This window comes from Archocentrus centrarchus, chromosome 14, assembly GCF_007364275.1.
Source record: "Archocentrus centrarchus isolate MPI-CPG fArcCen1 chromosome 14, fArcCen1, whole genome shotgun sequence".
Lineage (NCBI taxonomy): Eukaryota > Metazoa > Chordata > Actinopteri > Cichliformes > Cichlidae > Archocentrus > Archocentrus centrarchus.
The window spans coordinates 24589536-24606946 of NC_044359.1; the positions used below are offsets into that span (position 1 = coordinate 24589536).

At 41.4% G+C, this 17411-nt stretch overlaps 1 protein-coding gene across 1 annotated transcript in view; it reads right to left on the bottom strand.

Moving 5' to 3' along the window:
• frem2a (FRAS1 related extracellular matrix 2a) overlaps positions 1-17411 on the bottom strand; it is a 73935-nt gene that overhangs the window by 37418 nt on the left and 19106 nt on the right. Inside the window, exon 3 of the mRNA XM_030746369.1 lies at positions 10398-10544. Within this exon, the coding sequence (XP_030602229.1) occupies positions 10398-10544 (147 nt within the window). The remainder of the gene's footprint in view (positions 1-10397; positions 10545-17411) is intronic.

Consider the following 17411-nt stretch of genomic DNA (forward strand, 5'->3'; position numbering starts at 1 on the left):
TCGACAGCATTCCGAGGGAGGCTGAGGACATTGAGTCCGAATGGACCATGTTCCGCACCTCCATTGTTGAGGCTGCTGCTCAGAGCTGTGGCTGCAAGGTGGTTGGTGCCTGTCGTGGTGGTAATCCCCGAACCAGATGGTGGTCACCGGAGGTGAAGGGAGCCATCAAGCTGAAGAAAGAGTCCTATCGGGCTTGGTTAGCCTGTGGGACTCCGGAGGCAGCTGACAGGTATCGACAGGCCAAGCGGAATGCAGCTCGGGTAGTGGCCAAAGCAAAAACTCGGGTGTGGGAGGAGTTTGGTGAGGCTATGGAAAAAGACTTTCGGACGGCATCGAAGCGATTCTGGCAAACCGTCAGGCGACTCAGGAGGGGAAAGCAGTGCTTCACTCACACTGTTTATAGTGCGGGGGGGGTGCTGCTGACTTCAACTGAGGCTATAGTCGGACGGTGGAAGGAATACTTCGAGGACCTTCTGAATCCCACTGACACGCCTTCTGTAGTGGAAGCAGAGTCTGGGGATGAGGGGGATGACTTGACCATCACTGGGGGTGAGGTCACTGAGGTAGTTAAACAACTCCTTGGTGGCAGAGCCCCTGGGGTGGACGAGATTCGCCCTGAGTTCCTGAAGGCTCTGGATGTTGTAGGGCTGTCTTGGTTGACACGCATCTGCAACATCGCGTGGAGATCTGGGGCAGTGCCATTGGATTGGCAGACCGGGGTGGTGGTCCCCATCTTTAAGAAGGGAGACCGGAGGGTGTGCTCCAACTTTCGGGGGATCACACTCCTCAGCCTCCCCGGTAAGGTCTATGCCAGGGTGCTGGAAAGGAGGGTGCGTCCGTTAGTCGAACCTCGGATTCAGGAGGAACAATGCGGTTTTCGTCCTGGTCGTGGAACGCTGGACCAGCTCTTTATCCTCTCAAGGATATTCGAGTGTGCGTGGGAGTTTGCCCAACCAGTCTACATGTGCTTTGTGGACTTGGAGAAGGCATTCGACCGTGTTCCTCAGGGTGTCCTTTGGGAGGTTCTGCGGGAGTATGGGGTGTCTGGCCCATTGTTGCGGGCCATTCAGTCCTTGTACAACCACAGTGAGAGCTTGGTCCGTATAGCCGGTAATAAGTCGGATTCGTTTCCTGTGGGTGTTGGACTCCGTCAGGGCTGCCCTTTGTCACCGATTCTGTTCATAATTTTTATGGACAGAATTTCTAGGCGTAGCCAGGTGGCGGAAGGCTTCTTCCTTGGTGGCCTCAGAGTCTCATCTCTGCTTTTTGCAGATGATGCGGTTCTGTTGGCTTCATCAGGGGGGGGCCTCCAGCTCGCAGTGGAACGGTTCGCAGCCGAGTGTGAAGCGGCTGGCATGAGAATCAGCACCTCTAAGTCTGAGGCCATGGTCCTCAGCCGGAAAAGGGTGGAGTGCCATCTCCGGCTCAGGAACGAGTTCTTGCCTCAAGTGGAGGAGTTTAAGTATCTCGGGGTCTTGTTCACGAGTGATGGGCGAAGGGAACGGGAGATCGACAGGCGGATCGGGGCTGCTTCTGCAGTGATGCGGACGCTGCACCGGTCCGTCGTGGTGAAGAGGGAGCTTAGCGTAAAAGCGAAGCTCTCGATTTACCTGTCGATCTACGTTCCTACCCTCACCTATGGTCACGAGCTTTGGGTAGTGACCGAAAGAATAAGATCGCGAATACAAGCGGCAGAAATGAGTTTCCTTCGAAGGGTGGCTGGCCTCTCCCTTAGAGATAAGGTGAGGAGTGCGGCCATCCGGGAGGGGCTCAGAGTAGAGCCGCTGCTCCTCCACATCGAAAGGAGCCAGTTGAGGTGGCTCGGGCATCTGATTAGGATGCCTCCTGGCCGCCTCCTGGGTGAGGTGTTCCGGGCATGTCCCACCGGGAAGAGGCCCCGTGGTAGACCCAGGACACGCTGGAGAGATTATGTATCTCGGCTGGCCTGGGAACGCCTTGGGGTCCCTCCGGATGAGCTGGAGGAGGTGGCTGGGGAGAGGGAAGCTTGGGCTTCTCTGCTTAGGCTTCTGCCCCCGCGACCCGGCCCCGGATAAGCGGAAGAAAATGGATGGATGGATGGATGGCTCATTTTTAAACAGTTCCATAATGGGATCAGTCAGTCTATCAGCAGAATCAGTAGAAGTGTTCAGAACTGATTAACTCTTAGTCAATAAGCTAAAATTTCCTATTAGGGTCTTTTCAGATGCAAGGATTCGCTGTTTTTTTCTATTTTGTAGTAATTTTAAGTCCTGCACTTCACCTCAGTCCAGTTTGTGTTTTACAAGGCCATACGAAAACTGCAAAACAAGCAAGAAATGAAAAAGAGCGGTTCTGCTTATATTTGTGTAAAAGCTTTCACACATTGGCTACCACATATTACTGAGTCTGCTGAAAGGTAGCAAAACTTTAATGCTACCTGCCATACATGTCATTCATTTCATCACTGTTCAAGGTTTTTCTCTTCTGATGGATCTGAGCTTCATCCATCTCAGAATGGGTCTCTGATGTGCAGCATAACGAGCCCACCTCAATTTCCACACAAAATGCTGCCATTTTTTTTTTTTACTGAAAAGGGAAAAAGGTGCAGAGATTTATTGAAACATGTGCAGCCATACATGGAAATACAGAATATAAAGAAAGAGTTTGTACCATTCTAATAAGATTGAAGCTCAATATTTGGTTAGGACCACCTTCATTCTTCAACACAGCCATGAACTCTCTGAGGCAGCTTTCATATAATTTATTTAAGTAGTCTTCAAGAACAGTTCTCCAGGCTTCTTAAAGGACATTCAAAGCTCTTCTTTGGATGTTGGCTGCATTTTGCTCTGTTCCATAATGTTGAGGTCTGGGAAGGTTAATCCATCACTGATATTGTTCCATGGTGTGTTTTTCTATCTAGGTATACTTTTACTGCATTGGGAGTGTGTTTGGGATCATTGTCATGCTGATAAATGAAGACGATGCGAATCAGATGCAGTACTTCTCTGTTCATAATTCCATCAGTTCAATCAGATCTCCAGTAGCACTGGCTGAAATGGAGCACCAAACCATGGTAGAGCCTCCACCATGGTCTTTGCTGGATTTTCTCCAATTTCTTAAGGACACAACTTTCAGACTTTATTGTTCATCTACTGTAGGTAGTTTTTAGGCCCGCCACTTTTCGTTTGTCCTCCACTTTCTCAGTTTCTTCCCATTTTTTAAGGACACATTGCACACAGTGCCAAGATATGCCAAATTTTTGGCCAATAGTTCTCTGGAATCACCTTGCTTGTGCAAAAATACTATTTTATACGTATCAGGATGTGTTAACTTTGGTCATTTTGGTTGATTAAGTCAAAGAAAAGGGATCAAATTTATATGTTTTTGTGACAGGCTGCTAAGTTGTCTGTGTAGACACAACACAACTTTATCCTTTGAGTTAGGTGCCTTTTTTATACTGGAATGTTTCATAAGTCAGTGTTGAAAACAAACAAAAAAGAACATACAATTCCACCATAAATAGCCAGCTACAAGGACTGAACTGAAAATGAATAAAAACACAGCCAATGTCCAAAGAAAAACTTTGAAAGAACTTCAGAAAGCCTGGAAAACTATTGCTCAGGACCACTTTTAAAAAAAATTACAAGAAAGTTTGGCTCCTTGGAAACAAAACACAAAGAAATGTGGGGTGACTCAAGACTTTTGCACAGCGCTGTATTCTCCAGCAAACAACAACAACAAAAAAACACTGCAAAATAAAAAGCACAGAGTAATGTTTTCACAGGAGCTTCGTGTTTGGAAAAATCTGTTTTATTATGCTTCACAAATTAAACACATGTCAGATTGGCACGTGATAATGAGCACAAACCACCTCAAATTACCAGTGGTTCCCTGGTAATGCGAGTCCTGTCTAATTGCAGCAATTGTTTATTTATTTATTTTGGTTTGTGTCTTTTAGAATAGCGTTCATATTTGTAAAATGAAGATGAAATTGTTTTAAATATTAGAGACAGCTAAAATTAAACAAGCAAGTTTTTATCTGTAAAACGCATGCCTGAGTTTCTTATTAAGTTTCTTATTAAATTAAGAAACTTATGAATAGACAACAAGAAAACAAGCTGGATTTTTTTTTTAATTTAAGCTGTGAAAGTTCTTAATGATCATTGTTGCTCTGGACACAATATTTCATTATTAGTTCCTGAACAGTCTCACAAAGGGCATATAGACAAACACATACATAAAGAAACAAATACATAGAAACATGAACGCTCCAGAGAATCTTCAGCTCTTAGAGTGATTTAGGATGGTGCTGTGGAGGAACGACGCACTTTGATTCTCTTAAGACTAAAGACACCTTCAGCTGCTCCCTTATTTCCCAAGAGTTCACCACAGCAGATGGATCTGCATCTTTTGATTTCCCTCAGCTTTTACACCAGATGCCCTTTCTGACGCAAGCTTCCCATTTATCCAAGCTTGGGAACAGCACTCAAAGTTCTGCTGGGTGGAGCCCCCCTGAGGCTGGGCTTGTGTCAGTCTCAAACCAGGGCTCTCTCGCACATAAGGTGAACATGTTAACCACTACACCACGGAGCCACTCGACACCATGGAACCGCTCTTATTCTCTTAAGACTACAATAAAAAATGTATTTTTCTTGATTTTTCCCTCCAAACCGTGTACTTGTGCATAAAATACCTAACCTAAACCTGTACTAACCATGTAAGTCCACACAGATAACACACTGTATAGCAGCACGTCAACATGCCATGTTAGATGTTCCTTTTAAAATGCTGGCTTGAAAGTGTGTGTGTGTGTGTGTGTGTGTGTGTGTGTGTGTGTGTGTGTGTGTGTGTGTGTGTGTGTGTGTGTGTGTGTGTGTGTATACTATATGAATGTGGTCAGAGATAACCAGGTGCTCACAGACCAACTGTGCAAAGAGATGAGAGTCTGAACGCAAGCTTTCATATGGGCCCAAGAAATACACTTAAAACCTTCCCAAGAGGAATCAAATATACACACCTGCACACACACCTGCACACACACACACACACAGATATGAGTCTTAAGGCTTACATTAACCGCTACACTGTGATGCTAACACCTGACCCCACGATTAACAGGATCAGAATAATGATGAGAGGTGAGAGAGAGTAAAAGCTGCTTACAGCTGCTGCTTCTCACAGGGCAAACGAGCTGAAGCATAACAAAGTGCTAAAAGGGCCGTTCAGGGACAACATCATCACCATCCTTTTAAACTTTAAACCTCCACAAACACTCAGACATAAGCATAAAAACCTGCTGGGCTGTTCTTTCCAACACAAAATCACCTCCGTCTGCTGGTCATAAAGCTTATTAGGAACTGTGGCAGTGATGTTTGTGTAGCTGACTGGATTTAAGATTTGACTGACACACAGCAGCATGTTCTCTGCCCACACTGTGTTATGTACATGGATGAGTGTCACAGGCAGCATGACGCCTCCTTTTTTTTTTTTTTAATCTGGTGATTCACGTATTGTCAACATTCAAAGAGGGAACAAAATATGCTTTTGTCACTGCTGTCACTGTTTTCAGTTCCATCTGTTTGTTTATCTGTTAGCAGGATTACAGAAATACTACAAGGCTGATTTTGCTGAAAGTTGGGGGCGAGTCGGAGCACAGGTTAATGAAGATTACATTGGATTTTGGTGTCTGTGGCCCACACACCGTAGCACCACCAATGTGTGGAACTTAGGGGTACGTGTAGTGTTTGAACCAGGAGCCCAATTTTTGCAAATGTTGGATTCCTTGGATCAAACCTGAATCAGAAGACATTAACTACCATATTGGATTTCAGCTGTATTGGAATTTATGAAAAAGAAATCAATAAATATCTCACAGATTCTCACAATTTTTTGCAATTCTCAACAGAATTTGCATAAAATGCCCAAGGCTTGCAACATTACCTTACAGATGTTAGGTTTTCAAAAGTATTTGTCTCTTACAGTGATATACAGTAGACTGCAGAGCTGTCAAGGAGGAAGTGAGGTCACATCTGAGACATAATATGAACTATTAAAGCCATATATTATATAAATAAGATATGGACTCTGGGTCAGAAAAGTGATGCCAGTGAGGTGCCTTGAACCTGATTTTTTTTTCTTTTGGAGAGTAGTCGGTGACTTTGGTTGCAAAAAGAAGTCCAATCTATGGGAAACCAACCAACGTATCCTAGCCTGGATAAATGAGGAGGGGTGTGTGGCGTAAAACTTTTGCCAAATCAAACATAGGGATCATCAACTATTATGCAGATTCTGACTGAACGAGGAAGTCATGAGTGGCAGAGAAGTACGTAAGGGTGGTGCGGGACAGGTATGAGGACACTGAGACAGTGCTGACGTGTGTGTGGTAGGAGTGAAGTGACAGATGAGGTCAGGCAGGGGTCTCAGTGGACTGTGATGTTTGCAGATGACATTGTGATCTGTAGGTCAAAGAGAGCCTGGAGAGGTGGAGGTATGCACTGGAGAGAAGAGCAATGAAAGTCAGTAGAAGCAAGACAGAATGCATGTGCGAATGAGAGGGACACAGGTGGAAAATGGTATCTGCAAGGAGCAGAGGTAGTGAAGGTACATGAATTTAAATACCTGGGGTCAACCATCTAAAGCAATGGACAGTGCAGAGAAAGGTGAAAAAGAGGGTGCAGGCAAGAGTGATTTGTGACAGAAGGAGAGCTGCAAGAGTAAAAATGGAGTCTTACAAGGTGGTAGTGAGACCTGATCTGATGTATGGTTTGGAGACGGTGGCACTGACAAAAAGACAGGAGGCTAAGCTGGATGTGGCACAGCTAAAGATGTTCAGATTTTCACGGGGAGTAAGGAAGGAGGAACAAGATTAGAACTGAGTACATCAGACAGACAGCTCAGGTTGAGCGTTTTGGAGACAAAGAAAGACAAAGAGAGATAGTGGATATATTGGACAAAAGATGCTGAATATGGAGCTGTCAGGCAGAAGGAAAAGAGAAAGACTGTAAGAGGAGGTTCATGGATGTAGTGAAGGGATACAGCGGGTTGGTGTGATAAAGGAGGATACTAGGGACAGGGTGAGATGGAGGCAGATGATCTGCTGTGGCAGTCCCTAAAGGGAGCAGTTGAAAGAAGAAGAAAAAGAAGAAGTAGAAAAAAAAGAAGAAGAGGGAAATCAACCGGAAGGCTTGTTTGATTTATGACCTCAGTAAAGACTTTCTCTGTGACTTTATGATGTTAATTGCTAGACTCAAGTCAAAACATGGTCTTCTTTTTATAAATTACTGCCCCATTAAGAATAAAGGCCTCAAACCAGGATTTCACACAGCAGTAACCCAGGTCACAGTGCCTATGCTTCATACTCATCAGTACACGGACTGAGGATTCAATTCTACAGATGCACAAATAATTCTAGTACATATGACAAGCAAAAATACACTTTTTCAAATAACTGTTAATGTTTTTAACTTCCTGGGCAGTTTTTTTTTTTTTTTTTGGTATCATCTTAATGTCATTTGAATCATTTCCCTGTTCTTTCATTTATTTTGCAATTCAAGGTGCTAACTCATTAAATCTGCCAACAGCTTGACAGAGATGGACTGAAGCATATAGGCCTGGTTTGCACCTCCTCTAGTGTGTTACATTGCACTACGTAAACCAAAAACCAGATGACCTGTGTGAGAGTAAAATGACATAAGTGTTCTCCAGTAGATTGCGACTAATATGCCATTAGCAATACTAATCTTTGCTTCTGGAGGACTGCGGGAGATGGGAGCCGTGGAGTACAGGGTATTACAGCGGTTTTGTGGTTAGTAGGGCAGAAAACCTGCTCAGGCAATGGGAGACAGGCCCCAGCCAACTAGAAGGTTCAAAACCAGAATGCTGTTATGTGAGGCAATGCTAACCACTGTGTCACTGTCTACTTAAAACAGAAGTGTTAAAATAAAATAATATTTCATTAATGTGAATAAATAAAATAAAAATTTATAAAATAATTGCAATTAAATTAATAATACAAGCAATGTGTATTTCTGTTGTATAAATATGATAATAAAATTGGTTTTTCTTATTTCCACTTAAAATTGTCGGCTGATCCTTAGCCAAAATTATTATTGATTACTGCTGGGTCCCGTCAGTGAAGAGTCCATTTTAGATGTGATACAAGAGGACAAGTCTGACAGATAGTACTGGGATTGCGTGTATTGTGCTCTACAGAAATGTGCCAGAAATATGAGGGGCTCTGTTCCAAACATTTAGGCTGAGGAAAAGCTACTGTACGAGAGGGACCCAGAGATTTAGGCCCATGCTTACAACTACAGGGAATAATTCTGAGCCAATGACACACTGGCTTCCATCCATCCATTCTCTTCCACTTATCCTGTTCAGGGTTGTGGGGGGCTGGAGCCTATTCCAGCTGTCGTAGGGCAAGAGGCAGGGTACACCCTGTACAGGCCACCAGCCTGTCGCAGGGCCAACACAATTTAGAATCACCAATTAACCTAACCCCATTAATTGCATGTCTTTGGACTGTGGGAGGAAACTGGAGCACCCAGACAAATATGAGGAAAACATGCAAACTCCACACAGAAAGGCCCGGGCCAAGATGAATTCAAACCCAGACCTTCTAGCTGTGAGGCAACAGTGCTAACCACCACGCCACCGTGCTGCTGACACACTGGCTTTCCAGATACATTTCAGCAACAGCCACAGCACCAATGCTCACTGTCATGCATGTTCAGCATTACTTGGTGCACTAAGATGTTTGTTGCTAATCTTAGTACAGTGTGTATCTCCTTTGTTGTCTCCATTTTAATACTCTACTCCAAAAACGATGTGCTATGAAAGGGATACTCCAAATACGGTACATGTCCCGCTAAACAGTGTCCAACCTAATACTGCAGTATTTATTCATGTATTTATTTATAGGTGCAAAAGGCTGTATATGCTGACAGGTACTGTACTGTAGGAGAGAATCAGCAAGTCATTAGCATTCAACCCGGTCTTCCATGCAAACAACTCTCCCAGAACCCACAGACCCCGATTTTCAACCCTTCTCACAAACATGTCCGTGTCCAGGGTGTGAACTTAGTCTATTGTCCTCTTTGAGAGGACAGTGGACTAATTGACAGAAGATATTGTGCGACTGCTAGCATTAAAATGCTCTTTTGAAATAACTTGTTTGTATTTTCCTTAGCTGTAGGAGGATATTAGCGATTGCTACTTTTTCTGCTCGCTGACCCACATCATTTGCATTACACTGACACTGTTGCCTTTTACTGTCCGATAGACTGCACTTTTCCCCTGCAAATTCTAAATAGATAGATAACTCAACCGTTTTCATGTTTTGTCCTTGGTAATTAAATCCACTTCTTTCGTCTTTGCAAAGGCTCTAAAGACCTTTAATAAGAGTATTTTTAACCACAGTACATTCACTGGATTTACTTAATTCAATTAGTGTTGATACTAAGACCTCGAGAGAGTGAAAACATTTTTTGAAATATGCAGTCGTAAGACTGATATCAACTTTATGCATCTGCTGCATCCTTTCTTTGTGATTGTGTCATCATAATGTACAGTATGTTACACAAATTATTTGTGCCACTCCAAAAAAACAGTTTCACAGTAAGGCTATGTACAACAGTAGCCTTTATACTCTCAGTGTTGTCTTTTTGACATGCACATGTTTTAATATTTATTTAATGTCCTTTCTTAACCCTCTGGGACAAATGAAGCATGCATATGTGCTACTGTATACAGTGCTATAGACGGCACAGCACTGATCTGCAGCCATCTCAGCTTCCTTAAACTAGTAAAACAATTTCTTTTTGCAAACTTAATTGGCTCGAGGCCGGACCAATTCTGCAATGGGTTTTTATTTTTTTCTGTGTGCTTTTGTTTAATTTTTTGTTACATTTTTTGTTACAGATAGAAGAGTGTGCAGCTAAGAAAAGCCTGGCATTTCAAAGGTAATGTAATGAAATTTTAATTGAATTCTACAGAAAAGACGAAGGTAAGAAAATCTCGATTTGACATCGAGACTACGAGGCTGCAGACATGCTAGAAGCTCTGTAAAGTTGTACTCTTTGCTTTGAACTAAAGTGGTTGTCAGCATGCAAGTGCGTGCTGCAGAATTTAAATTCAGAGCACCGCCGCATTTATTACAGTTCATCTTGACGGGGGAGGGAAGAACATGTGGCAAATTTCATATCAATGTCTTCTTCCAACAGTTGTTTACAATTTACTCAGAACCTAAAGTTTCAACCTCTGCACCTGATGAGATGAGGGTATTGAGGATATGAGGGCCGTGAATGTTTTTACAAAAGGTTGTGGCAATCCACTGAGCATTGTGGCCCATTGCCATCCCCGGAGGACATACTTCTCTGATCAGAAAGGAAGAACGACAAAAAGACAAACAGACTCACCAATGAAAGACGTCTCTCCCAGGTACCCTCTTCGTCTAAGCACCACATCCAGAAATTTGTCCTCCTCATCCACCACATAGTACTCCTTCTCCAAAGAAATCCAAGCCCAGTCAAGACGAAACTGCTGGCCTTTTAACTTGTTCCCACCTGGAAAAAAGCCCCCCCCCAAAAAACATAAAAACACTCATAATTGTAAATGTATTTGACAATAAGCATTTTAATATTTCATTTATAGTCACTCGTGAGGAGTTCGGAAATTATCTACATGAACAGACTGAATTTTGTTCTTTCTAAAAAGTCATACAGTTTATCCATGTATGGAAGTGCTACGTTTTTCTGTATGTGCTGAGGTGGATTTGGACCAATTTATTTCTGTGATATAAAGACTACATGCTGCATTCATTATTCTGTAAAAACTAGAAAGGAAACTATGGGAGGAAATTGTGTGACCCATGGGGGAAGTCACTGTAAAACTGAATGAAGAAAAAGTGTTTTAATTATTTTCAGCGTGTAGTCCAAGTGTTAACAACACACCTGCTGCAAAGGATTCATAAAAAAGAATCTGCATGATTTCCTAGGCAATCTTTTTTTTATGTGCTCTGTAATTATATTTCAACTTTCCTTTGCTGAACTGTATTTTTTCTTGTCTATCATCATGATGATTTGAGCACACAGCTAACCAGTGTTATGAAAGAAGAGTTTGTTGAGTGAATGGATGTATTAGTGCTAGGGTAATACAGTACTCATTAGCTGCCACTTCAACAAGTGGGCAAGAAGGATGGTGCTTTGTGTAGCTTGTAAAAATGTATTGGAAAAGGTAGAGGAGGGAACATTTTCTTTATTTCATTTTTGCTTTTGTGTAGCAGTGAACAATGCCTAATTTTGCATGCCATTCCTGAAAATAATGCCTCAGTGTGTTTTAGTGGTAAAGGGAAAAGGTAGAGGAGAAAAACTAGTTGTGGAAACATTATTTGTAGAGCGTCAGAAAGTCTCATTTAGCTCCTCTGAGAACAGTTTCCCCAGCTGTTTGTTCTTCCAAGTCATTTATGCATCTTACGAGCTGAAGCAGAATCGATGTTGAAAATGCACAAATCATAGCAATTTACCCCCATCATCACAGAGACACAAAGCAATGCGACTCTTTAAAACTGTAAACAGATGGAAAGTATGTATCTTCCATTTTTACATCCAATATGCATTCAGGCCCTGCTCATGATGTGTTAGCGTAGTAGCAGCAGCGTTACGCACTTTCCAGCATAGCTCACATATGTAGGTACAACATGCTGAGGTGAGGAGACTGCTGATCAGAGTTCATGCATCCTCAAAAAAGCCTGTAGGCCAGGTTCAAGCTTCTCTTAGCAGGTGCAAATCCAAAATTGCACACATGCACATCTCTTCGATTCTAACTTCACTGCAGCCTGCAACCTTCACTTTCATCCCAGCTCTCTAATAGTAAACGCAACATAAGCTGTCTGAAGTCTTAGTTTGTGTGTGTGTGTGTGTGTGTGTGTGTGTGTGTGTGTGTGTGTGTGTGTGTGTGTGTGTGTGTGTGTGTGTGTGTGTGTGTGTGTGTGTGTGTTTGTGCATGTGTGACCTCTCACGCTGGGTGAGTATCTGTGGACAGACAATAGGGATCTGAGTCAGTGGGCTTCAGACTGTCTCATTCCTCCAGCCTTTTGGAAGGATAAAAGACCTCTCACATATGCTGACCATACAAAAAGAAAGCAGCTTTGAAATCATCCTCAGTAGAGCTAAATTCACTCTGCACCTCTTTCAAAGGCTTTCCAAACAAAAACTAACCTAACTCTTTTTTTTTTTTTTCACCAATTAGGGTTCCTAGTTTCAGTGCAACAAATTCTGAGGATCAGGGGGCTCTGAGAAACCTGAAGATAAAACTTTGATACAGTTCTGATGCTGCTTTGTGATGCAGGATCTATTTTATGGAACAAACACTGACTGCTGTCATGTCTCACTGCTGCCTTTTTCCTACCTTCCACTCTGTTTTCTAATATTTGTTAGTGTACCAGCAGCCTGCTGCACATGATGTAAAATACTGTATCTCATTTGGGTCCATGTGGCTTGACTCAACTTGAATAATAGTTCAACTACTACAAAAAACAAACCTGGCAGATCCCCAGTCTTACATAATTAAAGTACCGCCAATACTTCTATGTAATATTACTGAATCAAGTTACTACTCATAATCTGGAAGTGTTGGTTGAAGCGATGAGCTGTAGAACTTACTGCCAACCCTGCCTCTACAGGGCCTGAAAAAGGCTACTCAAACTACACTGTTTTGGTTTTATGGCCTGAAAATGACTGTTAGGTTCAGTCCCAATGCTTTCAGCCTCACTGTCAGCTGGAACAAACAGCTCTTTCTAGAAAGAAAAAAAAAAAAAAAAGGCTCCACTATACCCATTGTATGTTACCCAAAACAGAATTACCTAATTAAATTACAAAAGTAAATTTAATTTTAAGTCATTATTGTTACTAAGAAAAAAAAAGTATAAATACATTCCAGTTATTGCAAAGGGATAATAGCTGAATATGTTGTTTTTGTTAAAAGGCTTCTTGGAAAATCCAACATTCAGTCTGTTGCTTTGCATCTCTTTGCCATGCAGAAATGTCTTGAGGCATATCGACCATTAGGACTGAGATGGCTTCCAAGAAGCTGCCTCCAAATCTAGGCAGCCTCCATTCCTTTAACAGAATATGCTCAAATTTGGAGTATTGTTTTTTTCTCTTGTTTGAATTCAAACCCCCTCTCTTCTGTCAGTCTTGTTTAGACTTTAGTTCTGAAATTAGATTTGGGTCCAAGTGACTTGTACTCTGAACTTGAAGAGTTTTAAATTTATACGGATGTCAATTGAGATTAATATTGTCACTGATGCTCCTGATAATGCTACTGGGTGACTACTGGCACATATAGAGTTGGTGAAATAATTATTTGATCTCCTGCCTATTTTGTAAGTTTGCTCATTTACACAGAAAAGAATCGTTTCTCATTTTTATGGTAGTTTTATTTTAATGGAGAATATGGAGAGAATATCAACCAAAAGTCCAGAAAAAAACAGAGTGAAATAAGAATTTGATCACCAAGCAAAATATAGCTTGGTACTTGGAGGAGAAATCCTTGTTGGCAAGCTGTTTCTTGTAGTTATTCACCAAGTTTGTACACATCTCAGGAGGGACCTTAGCCCACTCCTCTTTACAGAAACTCTCTAAATCCTTTAGGTTTCTTGGTTGCCTCTTGACAATTCAAGGAGCCTATCCCAGCAAGGGCAAGAGGCAGGGTACACCGTGTACAGGTTTCCAGCCTGTCGCAGGGCTAACACAGAGAGACAGACAACCATTCACACTCACATTTACACCTATGGACAATTTAAAATCACCAATTAACCTAACCCCAGTAACTGCATGTCTTTGGACTGTGGGAGGAAACCGGAGTACCCGGAGGAAACCCACGCAAACATGGGGAAAACATACAAACTCCACACAGAAAGATCCCAGCCAAGGTGGAATCTAACCTAGGACCTTCTTGGTGTGAGGCAGCAGTGCTAACCACCACGCCACCGCGCTACACCGCGCTATATCTTTTTCCATTTCTGAATAATCACACCAACAGTTGTAACCATATCACCAAGCTTCTTGCTGATGGTCTTGTAGCCCATTCCAGCTTTGTGCAGATCTACAATCTCGTCTCTAACTGTTTATTTCTTTGTAAGTGAGCATACTTATAAATTCAGCTAGGGATCAAATAATTATTCCCCCTCTGTATGTGAAAGATGTTCCTTAGTCAGATTAATCTCATTAGCCTTCTGAGTGGATGCTGGGATGACTGCGGCATTTCCTATGTGTGTTCCTATGTGGGAATGTGGAGATGTTGCCAATATACCTGATGACAGTCAGATGGGCCAAAATCTGCTAAATAGGAAGAGAAATGTGCAGGATTTCTATTTAATTGTTTTATGAAGTTCTGAAATCAGAAAAACTTTAAAATTAATGTTTTCAGCAACAACAACAACAACAAAAAAATTCAAAATACGTAATGTGAAACAAGCATGCAGAGGATTTTTATATTTTAATGCCCAATTTAAAACATTAAAGGCAGTAAATGACTTTGACTTTGCTGAATAGATGCATGCAAATATATTTTTAACAGGATAACTAGTGTTCTGTAATGTATTACAAATCTAAAATAATCTTCCCAGCACTGACTGGAGGCAGATAAAAAAAATAAACTGTTGGACAGATTTGAGAAATTAAACAATTAAAAATTTGAATATTTTTGGCAAGTGCAGGCCGCTTCAAAGCCAAAACAGTGCAAGTGTCACATGCATTTCCTAAAAAGAAGTCTTTTCGAAAAAGCAAGCGCTCATCTCACAGTAACCAGAATCAGTCATTTTTTCTTTCATCGTTCTCCTTTTAATGATATTTAGATCTTCAGCCACCAGAGGAATCCCTGTTTGAAGCTATAATTCCAAAAGGCATCAAAACAAGTGTACCTTCGCACAGGCCTGAATATCTGCTTTGTTCTTTAACATGCTGCAGGAATCCAGCCTAAATTCTCACACTTTGGGCTTAGGGAGGTTTTCAAGTCATAAAACTTGAGGCCATGCAAAGTCAAGAGACATTAGCGTTAAAGTCAAAGTGGAGTTGAAAGCAATTTTTGATTTTGTGGAGCAGCATCTCATTAAGTTCTGAATCCGACTGAGTTAAAGCTCTCTGATTCAGCTAGTGAGCTATCTGAAGTGAGAGTTTATAGCAAAGAATGTTGTACACTGCAACAAATGTAGATTTACATTTTATAAACTATGACACTATGACAAACTTTCCTTTTTCCAGCCATAATAATCATTAATACAGCAACCAACCAAATCACCATTACAACCACTTGACTGGTTTTTGCACCTCTGCTGTGATTGCAGTCTTCTTGATATTTTACAGTGTGTTACTATGTTGGGTGGTATGATAAAAAAGAAATGAAATCAAAGAAAGCATTCACCTTGTTAAAAAAATGACCCAAGTCATTTTTTTAACAAATGTTTTATTTTTGCCTAAATCATCTAGTTTTTGATGTTTCAATCAGTTTTTTGTCTTTCCTGAAAAACCTGACAAAAATAATGTCATTCAGTGGTGTAACTGTGTAAATTGTTTAATTACTATTCTTACAAATTTTTAATGTTTCAAAATCTGTAGTGGATTGTGGTAATTGCTGTATTGGAGAGATTTAAAATTCATCCTATCGACTGGGGTGGTGCAGAAGTAGATTTTTGTCATAGCTCATAGGTGATTTTTTTTTTTTTAGTATTTAAATTTTTTATGACTTTGTCAAACAGTGTGTTCCTTATCATTCTTTTTTTTTTTTTTTAATTTCTGCTTTGATTATTATTACTCTCCTACCGATGTGACTGCCAATGCTCAGCTGGAAAACCTTTTGTTCCTGAATCACAGACAGGAAGGCAGCAACTGTTTGCTCCTCCTGTCATATGCCAGCATTCCCTGAACAGACTATGAGGCAAATTGTTGTTATATGTCTGTAATGTGTGTTTAGCTTTAGTTGTTTCTGGTGCTCTTAAAACTGTAGTGACAGTCTGGTCCACACTGCCAGCAAAAAGTCAGACTTGTTCCAGTGGGTGTTGCTGTTTCTCACTGATTCTGTTTTTGTCTATTTTTCACAGATGATGTGGTTCTGTTCATTTCATCAAACCATGATCTCCGCCTTGCACTGAAGTGGCTGGGATCAACGTTTCCAAGTCTGAGGCCATGGCTCTCAGCTGGAAAATGGCGACGTGCATACTCTGGATACCTCAGATGGAGAAGTTTAAGTATTTAGGTGTTTGTTCATGAGTGAGGAGAGAGTGGAGCTGCAGATTGAAAGAGCGTGGATGCTGCATGGGTCTGTCGCAGTGAAGAGAGAATTGAGCGTGAAAGTGAATCTGTTGATTTACCAGCTTATCTGCATTTTTACCCTCCCCTGTGGTCAGGAGCTCTGTGTAGTGACTGAGAGAATAAGATCGTGGATGCAAGGGGCAGAAATGAGATTCCTCTAAAAGGTGTCTGTGCTCAGCCTCAGAGATAGGGTGGGGAGCTCAGTCATTTGGGAGGGGCTCAGAGTAGGACTCCTACTCTACCACATGAAAAGGAGCCAGTTGAGGTGATTTGGGCATCTGGCTATGATGCCTCCCAGGCACCTCTTAGGTGAGGTGTTTTGGAGATGTACTAGAGGCCCCGGGGCAGACCCAGGACACGCTGAAGAGATTACATCTCTGGACTGGCTGGTTGTGTGTTTATTTCCATTATTTTATATCGGTGTCAAAATGACCCCAACTGTTTTCATCATATAAATACAACACAAATAATGTTTACTTGAAATTAATGCAAAGAATTTATGCAAATTAACTTTGGATGACATGAATTATCTGATTAATAATGCGTTGAGTAGGAATAAGGTTTGTTATTATTATTATTTTGCTATGTGCTTCTTGCACTAAATAACTCATGGGGTCTGCAGAGATCCCAGTAGGTAATCCATGTAATCTTTTATGTTGGTAGGGTTATTAATTAATGTGTAGTTATTTTATACTACTTAGTGATACTAAAAACATATGCAGAATAAAAACAGCTTTGCTATTTTATAAACCATCTTATGCTCTATGAGGTCAACATGACCACCAATTCAAATGACAATGTCAGTTGTTTGTTCAAAAACGTGTCATGTCAGTCATTTTAGTTGTTGGTTCAATCCCTGGCTGTAGGTCAAAGTATCATTGCATAAAATACTGAAGTGCTTGTGTAAATGAAGCATGTTATATAAAGTTCTCTGAGTGCTCAAGTACAGTAGAAAAGCGCTTTATAAGAACCAGTCTACTTATTTAATGTTTAAGCTTTTGCTGCGGCATCTAATGCCATTTAGTCCCCTCAGACTTTTCAGAAAGCCGAGAAAATCTAAATTTACAGTGTTTCTTCCGGTTTTGCCGTAGAAAACCGAGCAGGTTATTCACACGCCTTTTT